This window comes from Oryzias latipes, chromosome 19 (assembly GCF_053564925.1).
Source record: "Oryzias latipes strain Hd-rR chromosome 19, Olatipes_Hd-rR_3.1".
Taxonomy (NCBI): Eukaryota; Metazoa; Chordata; class Actinopteri; order Beloniformes; family Adrianichthyidae; genus Oryzias; species Oryzias latipes.
In genome coordinates, this window is record NC_136255.1 from 15,630,171 (window position 1) to 15,644,419 (window position 14,249).

The 14,249-nt window shown below is 40.0% G+C and overlaps 1 protein-coding gene across 1 annotated transcript in view; it reads left to right on the top strand.

Moving 5' to 3' along the window:
* The window catches only part of adam12a (ADAM metallopeptidase domain 12a), a 100,443-nt gene that overhangs the window by 21,065 nt on the left and 65,129 nt on the right, over window positions 1-14,249 (top strand). Inside the window, exons 2-3 of the mRNA XM_011488263.4 lie at window positions 4,777-4,892; window positions 8,429-8,502. Of these exons, the coding sequence (XP_011486565.1) occupies window positions 4,777-4,892; window positions 8,429-8,502 (190 nt within the window). The remainder of the gene's footprint in view (window positions 1-4,776; window positions 4,893-8,428; window positions 8,503-14,249) is intronic.

A 14,249-nucleotide genomic window follows, 5' to 3' on the forward strand; every position in this document is an offset into this window, starting at 1 on the left:
CAATTCCCAGGGTCCTTAGGGGCGTGACGTCACCGAAGTAAACAGGAAGTGAGACGCAGCCATAGAAAACTACACGGGAAAAGTACCGCAAGACGCTCACCGTGGATAATTGGGGTGACCACGGCAGACGAGAAGACCCGGACTACTCCTGATCGGGGGGCACGGACATCCCGAACATTGCGGAAAGCACACCCCCTGCAGATGCACGCGACCGCGGCGAAACGAACGCGCTGTGCGCCGTCAGCCGCCCGCGGATCGACAGCCGCCCGCGGATCGGAGGAGAAATTAAGGAGAGCAGACGCGGCGAAACCAAAACCCCACATCAGAAAGATGGGGATCATCCTTCCCAAGGACGGGGGAACACGGCAAGACGCCGAAAGAGAAGGAGACCCGCGGGCTCGGAGACCGGCGAAGAATGAGCGCTGAAGGTAAGAAAGAATGAACAACTGCGCACCTGGCTTAAATAGGACGCTGAGCAGGTGAGTTAATTAACTGAACCGCCCTGGGGTATTTACCTGAAAACACTGCTTCGAGTATCTGCCCGAAATACGATAAATCGTCATATCACTCGTGTTCTGTATATCACTGAACTAATAACTGATAAGTCAGAGTTTAATAATTATGGTCCTAATTGAAATGTATAGTAAATATTATATGCACTTTGTCTAGTTATGAGTTTATTATTTGCTTTTTTGGCTGTTCTTATTTACTGTAAATAAAAACCAGATTGAGTGAGTGTGACATCACCCATAGAAAATGGTTTGTTTCTGGTTCCAACAAAAGAAGTAAATTCAGTCACAATTTTTTTCCCGGTTGATCTGAGTCATCGTTTCAAATGGAATCACTCTTGCCAGTCAAGAGTGAGCTTGTTGGAAGCATAAAACATAAATAGGAAGTGGACAAGCTGACCCCTCCTCCCTTACATTCCAGATAGGAAGTACCGGCTGGCTCCAAGACGCCAAAATCCCATAGACTTCTGTTGAGGAATAGATAGTTATTACTCAGTCATTCTATTGGTCAGAATAACCATTCTTGCTCTGATACCTTTTTTTTAAAAACATTTTCATCTAATCCTCATTTGCTTTCGTGTTTTTTCTTTTTCGCAAATTATTCAAGTTAGAAACTGACCAATAAGGTGCCTCAGTATAAGCATATGGTGCCCACTGGTCCGCACCTAAAAAATGCTTTCAGCCAAAAAATAAAACGTTTTAAGAAAAAGCAAACATTTTACAACTGGAGGATTTTTTTTTTACATCGGTCAGTGGTCGTGCGGTGGCAGTCCAGTGACAGGCGGGTGGCAAGATGGCAGCAGCACGATGTTTGATTGATAGGAGGGTCTCCAAGTTCACTAAAATCGTCAGATGATCGACTGATTTTAGACAGCCACCCCCCCTGTCCCTGTGCTGCCTTCCCACTGCCACCATCCGATTGTTAGAAACCATTCGGTAGCAGCAAGGCCACTCAACCAGGGCTGTTGACGTGAGCCTGGCGATGACCACACGTCAATCTGGCGTTCCTGGCCAGAACTCGGCATGTAAATAGGGATACAGCTTTGATGCTGTATTAATGCATTGATGCTCTTCATCTGATGAAGACTTCTGCTGCGGTTGGACCGCTTGGACTCTTCATATTCATGGGTGCCAGGGCTTTGCCCTTGCTGGGTTTCTTGGGAGGCGTGTTGTCTAAAAATGTGTAAATTTGTGAATTGACAAGATTATAATGTGTGCTCAAAATCTGAGTTGCGAATGACCAGTGTTGCAGAATGGTCCTCTTTTTATATACCCCACTGGGCAACTGATATGGACGTTCGCCGTTCAGAGACATTTACACATCGTCCAATCAGAATTGCTGCCAGCCGGCGATCCAGCTTGCACCATTCTGCGGTCACACAATTTTGTGGCGTCTTCCTCATCTGACTGACTGATGCCTGAGGGACACCGTCTACTATCATGACCACAGCAACCTTTTTAAAAAAAAATCAGGCGGCATAAAGTCTTGAAGATTCTGCTGATTTCCCCCATCAGGTAGCATTAAGGGTAGTATATTTTTCATTCATGAAAACATATAAAATTGCATTCCAAGGTCTTCTGCAGAAGACCATTGTTGCAAAAAAAAAAAGGAAAATATAAAAAATGTTTTTGTTTTACTTTCCTAAAATCCCAGCCAAAGCTCCTCATGAAAATTAAACAATTCCATTACGAATGAATAATCTCATAGCTGCAATAAATTTGCTCTGGGTCCCTTTGATCAATATTCATTCATCTTTATTTATATTCTTCTGTTGTCGTGGTAAAGCACCAGCTGAACTGAACCCGTCATGCATGTCTTTACATACCGGGAGCAAAATACATATCCTTTTATTCTCTTTTCCAAAACAGAGTTCTAAACTAATTTCCTTTTTTACTGCTTCTTGCTCACCAAACTGTATCTCATTTCAGCTGCACATCATCCCACAAATCCAATACGCAGTCCTCCAAGCTAGCACTGATTTTATTGAGGCAATATAAATTACACAAGCCTTCCTTATACCGAGGAGCAGAAACGGACGTGACCATAGCCAAAACTCAGCTTCATGAAGATCCCTTTTATTGAATATAGAAATATGACTTTTACCACTCCCTCAATACTCCTGTTGCTCTTATAACTTTCTAGCAAACAAGAGTCGCCTACTCACAGCGTGAAAAGTCACGCCGCCCTCCAGCTTTAACTAATACCTCAACAGGCGTGTGGAAAAGAAATGAGCCTTCAGGCTGTTTCCATCGATATAATCCAATTTACAAGCAGGAATTAAACCAGCACACCACAGAAACAAAACCGTTATTTACCAGCAGACTTTAAAGAAGCCGTCTTCGAATGATTGTCCAATTGTGTGCTGGTTTTGGAAATGGCTCATTGTGTGACTGCCCCCTTCCCATACGTTTCCCTGTTATCCCGTCATTGTTTGTTTATAGTCTCCTTCATTCTCACCCCAGTCTGCTTCTCATCATCACGCCAGAGCAAGATGCAGAGTGCTGAGCTGGTCACCTCTTGCTCTCCACTATCAGCTTTGAATGGCTTTGTGATGAACTCCAGAATGGTGCTTTCCGCAGAGAATTAGCAGAGCAAAGCTCAGCTGGGGAGCTTCGTGCCTGCTCTGGGTTATTAACGCCGGATAATAAGCAGACTCAGCAATTTGAAGGGACGACTCACAATTAGGAGAGGAATGGCGTACACATGAGGGAAGCTGGCATCTGTTGAAGTGGAGAATGAGTGTATTCCTCTGAGTGCGTTTTGTTTGTGTGCGTTGTAAATGTGATTCACAACTGAGAAAGTTGCAAAATCAAAACATACCATTCATCATGCTCAGGGCATAACGTTCCTCAAATGTTATTACATCATCCCCATATTTATATGTCTTTTCCCCTGCTGTTAAGGAACAGTGGATACAACTAAACTGCAAAGTAAAATGCATTAGAAACCAAAACATTTGATTTGAAATGTTTGCACTGAAACAAACCCCGCTGTTTTAGAGCAACAAAATCACTTCCCATTGAAGGAAGCTGATTACTCTAGGAACCAGTGTCCCTTCCCCAGTGCCTCACCAATCCATTTTGACACCTCTGATGTCACCTTCTACCTCAGTTTGGGGTATGATTTGGAAACCTGCACCTTTTTTCCTCAGAAGTCCTGCTTAGGTAGTTTAGGGATCTAAACATTAGTCATATTAAAGACTCCAATGGCAATTCCAGGCTCCAGTTTCTGGCAAAACAGTGACATAGAAGATTAAAACTTGTGACGTCCCGATCCGATCACATGATCAAAAACTGGGCCTAATATTACAACAAAAGTTGTCTCAATGGGCTTCATACCAGTAATTGTGTAATAACCATAAAATCATAAAGAACAGGAAGTCATAGAATTCAATAGGCTAATGGCTAAGGGTCTAAGGGCAGGGATCCCAGTTTAGTTTAGTCTGTTTAGTTAGTTCAGTTTAGAATTTACCTATTGAATACTATGACTTCACGATCTTTATGATTTTATGTTTACTATACAATACTATACAATTACCGGCATGAAGCCCATTGAGATGACTATTGTTGTAATATTGGGTTAGATAAATAAAATTGAATTGAATTGAATTGAATTGAATTGAATTGTATCAGGACCAGGATCAGTACTGGAATTGCAGATTCTTAAAATCCAATGACTCGGAATCGGATCGGGGCCAAGAAAAAACCTGATTGGGGCATCCCTAATAAAAACACACCATGATCAATTTTTACAAAGCCATGTTCAACCCTACCATGCTATTCCTAACATAATCTTTGCGTTTTCAGAGCTGCAATGTGGTGGGGTTTTCTTCTCTAATAATGCAAATAAATGCAGCAAGTTACATATAGTGGTAGAAATATTCCATTTATGTTTTATCACACAAGAAAAAGTCTATTTCTAAAGTATTTTCTCTTTAGTAAAAGTTTGCATGCTTACCACGTTGGGATATTCAGTTGTTCCACGTGACTGATAAATGTATTTTCTATGTGCATTTATAAGTCGGCAATTCCCCATCTGTGACAATAAGTTGCAGGGCTGCTGTAATGTGAGGCTGTGATTTCATGTATTTAATAATGACAACACAGGATTAAAAGCAAGGAAGGCATTCATTACTTTTAAGGGTTTACATGAAATAAAAAGAAAAAGGATTTCTGACATTTACCAAACATTGTGAGGATTTTGGAGAAAATCCCTGCCTCAAGTCTTCTTTGCTCACGCGTATGGTATTCATATTTCCTTTTACAGGTTTGGGCAAAAGGGTTCAGGGTGGATCAACAGCAAAGCAGAAACATTATGGGACTACAGTGCCTCTTCAACTTGTTGGACTTGAATGGAAGCCGGTGAGCCAACTCCAATCCCAGGTGGGGAATAGCAGCTCAAACACTAAAACATCAGTATTACACTGGTTCTGTTGATGTGATATATTGCTGTATTGTATTTAGGCTAGAGAAAAAAAGGTCAACATGTACATTTACAAATCCTAATAAAGCCATTACATTGTATAACATGTAATAAAAATGCCATGATTTGTAATTTGTAGGTGACCTTCTGACCTCGTCCTTATGAATATTTTTTTAACTGCACACATTTTTGACGGTGGCCTGGAAGTCCAGTTAATTTTTGCAATTTGTTCTTTGAAAAAGAGATTATAATAAAAGTAAGAATACAGCGCAAGAAATGGTGCAATACCTTGGCTAGTACAAAGTTAATAAATAAATAAGAAATGCTCCAAACGTCTTACTAACACGCAAGCAAGCAAACTAATCAAAAGGTCTGCATGGAAATTCATTAAAAGGACTTGGCACACTTGGTTTTGATAAATCCCTGTTCTGTGAACCTTGTTGTCTGTGTCACTCTGCTTATTTCTTCAAGACAATGCAAAAAATACAGTCTACCAGCAAACATCTTACATAAGGAAAGTCTTTTGAAATGAAAATTGGATGAATGAGGCCCTGGAAAGTTGAGCACTTCAAGTTCATATCCAGGATGAAAGAGAAAACTTTTTTTTTTTTATACTTTAACAAATGTACTCTCAAGTTCCCAAATGCATACCATAATGAGAAAAGTGCTGGCAAAGACTAGATAATAAAACAGCTTAATAAGCAATCCCCTGGTCCAATTTTTGAAAACATGCATCTTCAAAGTAAAAACCTGATGTTTGTCACCAAACAAGTGCAGCATTAGAAATCCTATCCTTGCTCTATTCAGTCAAATAGTTTATAAAACTGTTATTTACTTTTTTACGATACAATTAGGAGTCCATTCGACAGTTTTCAACTCGCAACATGCTGTTCAAGTTATATCATTTCATTTGTTCAATGTTTAAATAAAAAGTGGCATAATTAAGAATTTTTAAAAGATGCATTTAACAGAATATATAAAAGTTAATTATCGTTTTGAATGAGTCTGTTGTGTTCAATCACTCACTGTCATTACTTCTGAGGACATTTTTCAGGTCAAGATGGTGGTCTTGTTTCACACAAAAAAAAGGAACAACAAAGCCTGAATCTAGTTAACAAAATGAATAAAATCAGGATTTGTTAGTGCTATGGTCCCAAAGTGTATACCTGTAAGGAATGGATGGCTGCCAGGAAACAGTCTGAGCTTCCAGGTTGTGTTATTGTCTCATTTCTTTTGGGAATAACTTTGTTTTGACTCAAGCAAGCAGATGAGGCATCATAAGGTTTGTTAAGAATGGGATTATCCAGAAAAAGCAAAGCAAAATCTCTGATAAGTGAATATAAAAAAAAGAAATAATAAAGAAAAAAGAGGGGGGGCAGTGTAGAAAAAAATGGTAGTTTGTGGAAATTTTACAGTACAAGTCTTGTTGCCATTATGGAAACCCATTAGGAGGGAAAGCAGCAGAAGGAAAAGTCTAAAAATGATCCCGCCTGAAAGCCGAAGCTTCCAGAGTCTTTCATGATACATTCGATACTCTCCTTTTCCACTGGGTTTGATGAATGACTTAACCCAGAGCAGTGTGATGTACATGTGTCAAATGCATTTTTGATGGCTCAAAATGTTTTAAAAAGTCAGACACGGCAGGATTTTTCTTTTTTTTCTTCCCAGAGTTTCTCCGCCAACATAAGCTGCAGAACATGAGAGAGACGCTGTGCAAAAAGCATCTGTGGAACAGCACGGCTGACAGAAGTGATATATTTGACGCAGCGCCACTTCATGAGTCTAACAGAGACACATGATCTCAGTGACTCAGGGCTGTGAATGCTCATAGCTTTCTGCGGGGTTAATGTAAATTGGAAAAAAGCACAAGGCTAATCCTCTCAGCCTTTTGTTTTAAGATACAAAGCAGCTTCTCGTCAGTGGAAAGCAGTTATATTGAATGCTTGGGTGGCTCCGTCTGAAGTTCAGCAGTGATCTAGAATAAAGTTTACTCCCACTGAGGTGATTAAGAACTAATCAGAAACAGCGTCATTTGGAATTTTGTTTAATGTATTCATTTTCAGCATCAAAATCCCTTTAAAGTGCTGAAAAGTTTTTTCAAAATTAACTCTGGTCAAAAACATGTTTTTGGTGTTTTTTAGCATGTTTTAAGGCATTTTTCTAACGGAGGGTATATAAAGAGAAAATTACTCTTAAAGTTGCATTTCTGAGTACTTATTTGAATCATTGTGAATCAGGAGAGGAAGCAAAAATGCTGTTGGAAAAAACTTCTGTGCCATACATGTTAATATGGGGCGCCACAAGCTACCTGCTCCGCTCCATTCTGATACATCCACTTGTAGAAGGCTAGATCCATATACGTCTTTGTTTTCCTCGTCTGAGATGGCATCTGGCTCAAAACTGTAGCTCCAAATTTTGCTTGTCATTGTTGATGCACCAATAATGTTAGGTTGGGGTTGTGAGGGACTGTAAGCGAGCATGAGAGAGTGTAAACACAGAGAGGATGGGAAGTGGATGTGGATGTGGGTGGATGTGACTTGACAAGATAGAACTGAAAACCAGACACTTAAATAGACTGAGTATAATTGACAGAAACGAAAACAGCTGTGGATGACCAACATGAACCTGGAACCTGGAAACCAGGAATACAATTGAAAAACCAAACCAAAGCACAGAATCCTTACAGTACCCCTCCCAAAAAGGGCAGACCCCAGATATCCAAAACGGGAGGGGACCTGGAGGAACAAAACACAAAAAACCAAGTCAGGACTCCCACAGACAAACAGATGTGAAGGGTATCAGAGAACCCTTCCTCAGGAACAGGCATGAAGAGGAGTCCTGACGACTCTCCGCAGGGACAGGAAATATAAAGGGGAGGAGCCCCGGTGACCCTCATCTGGAACAGGAAACACAGCCACGGGGGACGAACAGCAACCGTCCTCAGGGACCAGGAACATGAAGCGTGACCCCAGCGACCCTCCACAAGAACAAGACAAGGAACAAGAAGGACAAGTCCTGGTGACCCTCCCCAGGAACTGACACATGAAGAGGAGCTGCCGAGGTGACCCTCCACAGGGAAAGGAAATAGATAGGATGGCCCCGACTATCCCCCTCAGGAACGGATTGGGTGGACGTGGAAAGGCATGACAGGAACATGGCTGCAGGAAAACCCGCCTGACGTGGCGTGGCATGGATTGCGGTGGCAAAAACTCTGCCAATACAGCAAAGAGAATGGTGGTATAGGACCTAAAATGCAGGAGACCAGGCTTGGTGACAGAAACTTCAAATTTTTAATGAATAAACTGAGACATGACAAAAATCTGGGAGAAACAAAGGAGTGACAAAACAGATCAGAGCAGATGACCTGACATGGTAAAACGGAAAACCAGACACTCATAATTAAAAGACTAATCATAGATCAAAAAATGATTGGAGCAGCACTTTACAGTCCTTGTAACCTTTTTTTTTTTATTTTTCTTTTTTGCTGTGTCTTTAGAGTTACCCCACTTTGTTGAAGCTCCTGGTTGAAGCAGACGGCGAGCAGCTGCTCCTGAATCTGGAGAAAAACCAGTAAGTATCCCATTTGCCATGCTCTGCCATAACTTCCGTCCAAGTGCTTTTTGGAGCACAAATGTTGGACATTTGTGGTTCTCAGGGTCTACAGCAGTTTGCAGTGAAAGGAAAGGCTGAATCGTTTCTCTGAGTGGAGACATGCCAGTGCTTTGTGATCTAAACCAAAGAATTACCTCAATTTCGTAATACAACAAGACATTTTACTACTTTTTCTCACTCCATCTCTTTATTTGATCTCCAAGCACAACACAGGGAGGAGTAGGTTTTGTTTGAGCACGGAAAACACAAGGATACTGTCAACAGTGCGTTTATTAGGGGGACCGGCAGCAGAGGAAAGCAATTTCAACGAGATTGATCAACAATGCGCTGACACAGATGTAGATCTGACACGATAGAGGCTTATTTGTCATCTTAACAATTTTTTTTACACAATTCAGTGTGGCTCCAGTCTCAGACAGTCTTGTATTTGAGTGTGCAGCTGAGAAGAATGGGATGTGATTGATGGAGCAATATGTTTTCCATCCAGCTCTGCTGCCACACATGAGCAGCCACGAACAAGAAGAGCTGTCTCTGCGATAGAGAGGGAAATAGAGGGAGTGCGAATGGGTTTTCATGCCACTCTCAGCCTTGAGTCTCACTTGTTTTCCAGACTTAATATATGTAAATTCCACCTGCAAAATGTGAGACGAACCTTTCAACACTGGCAACCACAATTTTATGGACAATCTACATTCAAAACATTTTTATTGGAAATCATACTCATTCACTCCACTGAATTTTCCTGCTTTGCACAGGTTGGAATTTTGCAAAGCAGGCATGCAGATTGTCTGATGGCAGTAAGTTACAGCAATAATCTTTCACATTAACCACTTCACAACTGTCGCTAGTGTCCCGTTGCATTAACTTACTATGAGTGCCATCATACCCACAGCCAAGAAGAACAAACTGATTATAGAAAGGAGGAATTGTTGTAATGAGCCTGAATATGGTCGAAATACCTCAGACATATAGACCTCCATGAATTCTAAACACCAATGAATCAAAATCTACTCTGAACATGTGCAGCATGTCTGGAAGAGAAGAAGAAAAAAGTTACATCTCTTCAAAATCTTTGTGGAAGCTACTTTATGGACATTTAACAAGGCGGAAAATCACAAATGGATAGGAACTGCAGGAGGTTGTATGTTTATGAGTGTTTGGCATTAGTCAGTCTGCATCAGCCAGGATTTAACCTGCTGTGTTGACATTTAGTGAATGTTCGTGTCTGAGACCGCTGGCAGACTGTCTGCATGCCGCTGATGAAATCCAGTTGTTCAAACTCAGGATCTTTAAAAGAGAAACAAGTCAAAACTGGATTGAAATTACCATATTTTTCGCTCTATAAAGAGCCACTACGTACACTTTGTGCATATTGCACAGATGAAAATTTGTCATTCTTGAATATAAGTGAAAAAGTGAGAAAAGTTGTGGTATTTATGTGAAATTTTCAATGATGTGTCATTAATAAACCATGCAAAGAACATGTAAATCCATGTAGAACATAATCTGTGCGAGATTATTGAGCTGTTTATAAAGATTTTTGCGTCAATTATGTAAGGGTTAATGGTCGACGAGGTATGCATTATCACTTTTCAACGCAAGCCGTGGAAACCTGAACCATCCCTCTTATACCATGGTCACTTAGAAAATAAATAAATTTTAACCAGTTATTGTTCCTTAGTATTTGTTACGTGGTGCAATAAAGAATTAGTTCAGAGGAAAAGTTCATCTCTTACCGTTTGTTTTTTCTCCAGATGATGAAGCCAAAGGTTGTTTTAAAGACGCTGTCGCAGTGATACAGAAGATTTTAGATAGGTGACCGGAACTTCTTTTTTAGGGGTGTGGTTATCACTTTTTAATGCATACCTAACAGCCAATCAGAATCTAGTGTTCACCCGGACCATGGTATAAGTAATTTTAACGTAAAATGTGCACCGTGTACGCCATTTATAAGTTATATATTGGTGGAAAATGCTTGACATATTCGTTAGACACACGTGGAAGGGTCATTGACAGCTATCAATTTGCTTATACATCTGGCAAAATCAATCATGTTGCAAAAAGATTTACGTAACATTTGCGTAAAAACTATGTTAAGGACTGCGTATGTATCCCAAAAGACTGAAATTTCATACTTGCAATGTGCGCTAGTGTGACACGGTCTTCAGGTGCACTTGTAAGCATTTTGTTTTTTTTACAAAAAAGACAAGTGCTTTAAAGTCCAAAGTGCCTAATATAAGTTGTGTTGATGCAAACAAGGTTGGGTGTTATTGTGAATACGCTAACGGAGCTAACATGTAGCATTGTCAGACTGTTTTTCTAGAGTTCTAGAGTTGCTTTGCATACACTTAATAAAGTCTGACTGACCATTGAACTGATCTCTAACTCTTGTCTTGCTTATTGCGCCTTACAGTTTGGTGTGCCTTATATGCTGCATGATCAAAGGCCTGAAAATAGATCATTCATTGACGATGCGCCTTATAATCCTGTGGAAATTGGAAAATATGGTATTTGCATTAAAAGACAAAAACTGTTTGGACTTTCTCAGGTTTTCATTGACAGTTGGTATAAAACAAATATAGGCTTTAAACTACCGGAGTGTCTTCATATCACTGGTCCGAGCTTTGTTTGAACATCAATGAGACTGACAGGAACTGCTGTTCAGGAAATGTCTGTATGCTTCTTTGCAAGCAAATTATCTAATCGCTGCAGTGATTATGCTGCATGCAAACAACAAACAAACAGACCCCATAAGAATTTAATAAACAGCATAAACAGAGAAATAACTTTGCCACACAAGAAGTCATTTTTAAGTACAACTTTTACTTTCTACTTTCATTTGGATCCAGTATGCACAGCAGGTAAATAATCTTAACTAAAGAAACTAATAAACAAAGGGAACTGCCAGAAAATCAAACAGCTGGATATGAGTGTAACAAGGGGAGAAAAGGTAAAAGATGAACATTCATAACTGAATACTGGTGGTTGAAGAAAAACCAGCTTGTAAATTAAGCCTGCTGAAACAAGGCAAAAGGTTTTTGTGAATTTTTTTTCTGTTAGTTATTAATAATTTTTCATGTTGTGTTAGATATAATTAAAATTTTAGTGAATTACTGCCAGTATTTTGCTCTTTCCAGCCTTGCATGTCCCACGGTTTAATTCCCCGATGGTGAGCTTGTTTAATATCAGTTGTAGTCACGACATTTGCAGTGTCTGGAACATGACAGGGACTATTGATGCACTGAAATGTGCTTTGTGTGTGTCAGCTTGAAGCATTTTTTGGTGTGTCTGCTTTTTCACATTAAAGGCTGGGAAAAAAAAGACAGTCCTGCAACATCCCCAAACACATTTACAAGGTTGGAGGTGCTGCCCAGAGCTAAATGTCAGCCTCTGTCCTCCTGTGAACCAACTAAATACATGTGAACTTTTTTTTTTACACTTATCCGTCATGTTATCTTGTCATCAGCATTTATAACAAAGAAAGAAAAGAGAAAACCAGTTTTGTACTGTCATTGTCCAAAAGCTTCAACCACGATCTACCAAACCGCAAAAAGCCATGAATGGTTGACAAAGATCAAGTCTTGGTCCATTATTCAACATTTTTTAACAGTGAAGTTCTGAGAATCTTTTGTTCATGATAATGTTTCAGCTAGTGAAGGTATTGTTGGTTTCTGGACCTCAATCTAATCTGTGAACAGAGTTGAAAGACAGTGTTGCATAGCAACAGCCCAATAACATCACAGCTCTAGAGAAGATTTGGATGGAAAAATGGACCAAAATAACTGCTACAGTGTTTATAAACCCTGTGAAAACCTACAGGAAAGATTTAACCTGGTATTTAGGGGAAAGTTTTTCAATGCCTAATTTTTCCTGCACCATTAATACAAATACATTCTTTTAAAATCAACCAACTTGATTTCCTGGCTTCTTTCTTTAACATGTTGTCTCAAAGTTGGAGTGCATCTGTGAAGAACATTACAGACCTCCCTCATGTTTTAAGTGGGACAGCTTGGAGAATCAGTGGCTTACAAATACTCTTTTGCCTCGATGTATATTTATTTATTAGGAGTGTAACGATACGCTAAAATCTCGATTTGGTTCGGTTCAGAATTTCATAGGTACATTTCGGTTTGAACTGCTGGTCAACAAATCTGCCTGATATGAACTGCTATTTTATAAACTATTAATATATTGTTATTTATTGTGTGTGTTTGTGTCTGTTTTGCTGTCAGACACCTGAATTTCTCCCTTGGGAGATTACTAGAGTTTTATCTATCTATCTATTTATTTTCTGTGTTTTTTTATGGTACAAAAAAAGGCAGAAAGAAATTACTTGCAAAATGCGTTTATTGGTTTTACATAACAATAAATAAAATTGATCTAGGTGATCTGCTTACTAAAATAAGAAAAACAATGTCAAACTGTCCCAACACAAGAAAAACTATCAGCTGCCAGGAACCAAAAACTTTGGATAATTGACACTGACCTGAAAAAAAACATTTTAACTTGCCACTTTTTTTTCTTGTAGACCCATTTGCTACAGTCGGGTGATGCCGTTTTAATCTCACATCTAATCTGCTAACAGATATCCGTGGCACACGCTGTCTTCGTGTAACAATATCGACACACAGCTAACTTCCGCTTCAGCGCAAAGTTAATACTGTGGTGACCTGGGGGTTAGCCCCGCCTATATCCACTAAGACTCATGGCAAGTGTGAAATCCTGTGTCTTGAATCCTTCACCATCACTGAGAGAGCTGTGAAGAGAAGTGAGGTTCATGTTGTTACATAGCAAATGAGTTATAATGCCGGACAGGAGAATGAGCAATCAGCTTGTCTGGCTACCTCTCTCTCAGAGACTGTTTGAGGGCGTGTGGAGTATGGGGCAAGAACAACCAACGTAGCAAGTTAATTGGCAACTCGGCTCTCGATTCCTCGCTATGAGTAACAAAGCAGCGGGATCGTTACAATGCATATGCGGGAAAAAAAGAAAAAACATACCAAAACGGTACAGAAGTGAACCGAACCTAAACTGACGTAACAAAATGGTTCGGTTCAACTACGTGTATTGTTACACCCCTATTATTTATGTTCTGAGCCAACTCTTTTCCTGCATTCATGAGCTGGTTGTTGGGGGAGGTAAGAGTTTAAATGATATTGGCTTGTCCAATCTATTCCTGTGGAGACTTTTAGTATTAGCTTTTACCACAGAGTATGGATCCACACCTGACCCTGCAATCTTAACTGATTTGTGGTTTTAAATGCGATATTAGGACAAGTCCCAAATGAGCGACATGCCCTCCTCTCACATTTCTTTTGGAAAGTGTGATCACTAAAGAGGAGGTCTGGGGCTCATCAGTTGGATGGGAGATGTTCATCAGTTTTGTTTAGTTTTTTTTTTCTACATGTTTATAGCCTTCAGCATCAAGAACTTGGAGGATAACTATCCATCTTGTCTTTTATGCAGCAAGACTCGATAACAGACTAAATGTTTCCCATCGCTGTAATCTACAAACATCTTTTTATCACTCTTGTGTTTGTAAGAACAATACAATGCAGCCAAGGCAGTCCAGACGCATTGTGTCCCAGTTTACATATGAGGCTTCGAGGATGTTACTTGACTCCATATCTGTCTGCACTGCTGGGCCTTTGACCTGTTGCACATCTCAGTGAGTGTTTTAATCAAAACATGTACAGGAAGCAGCC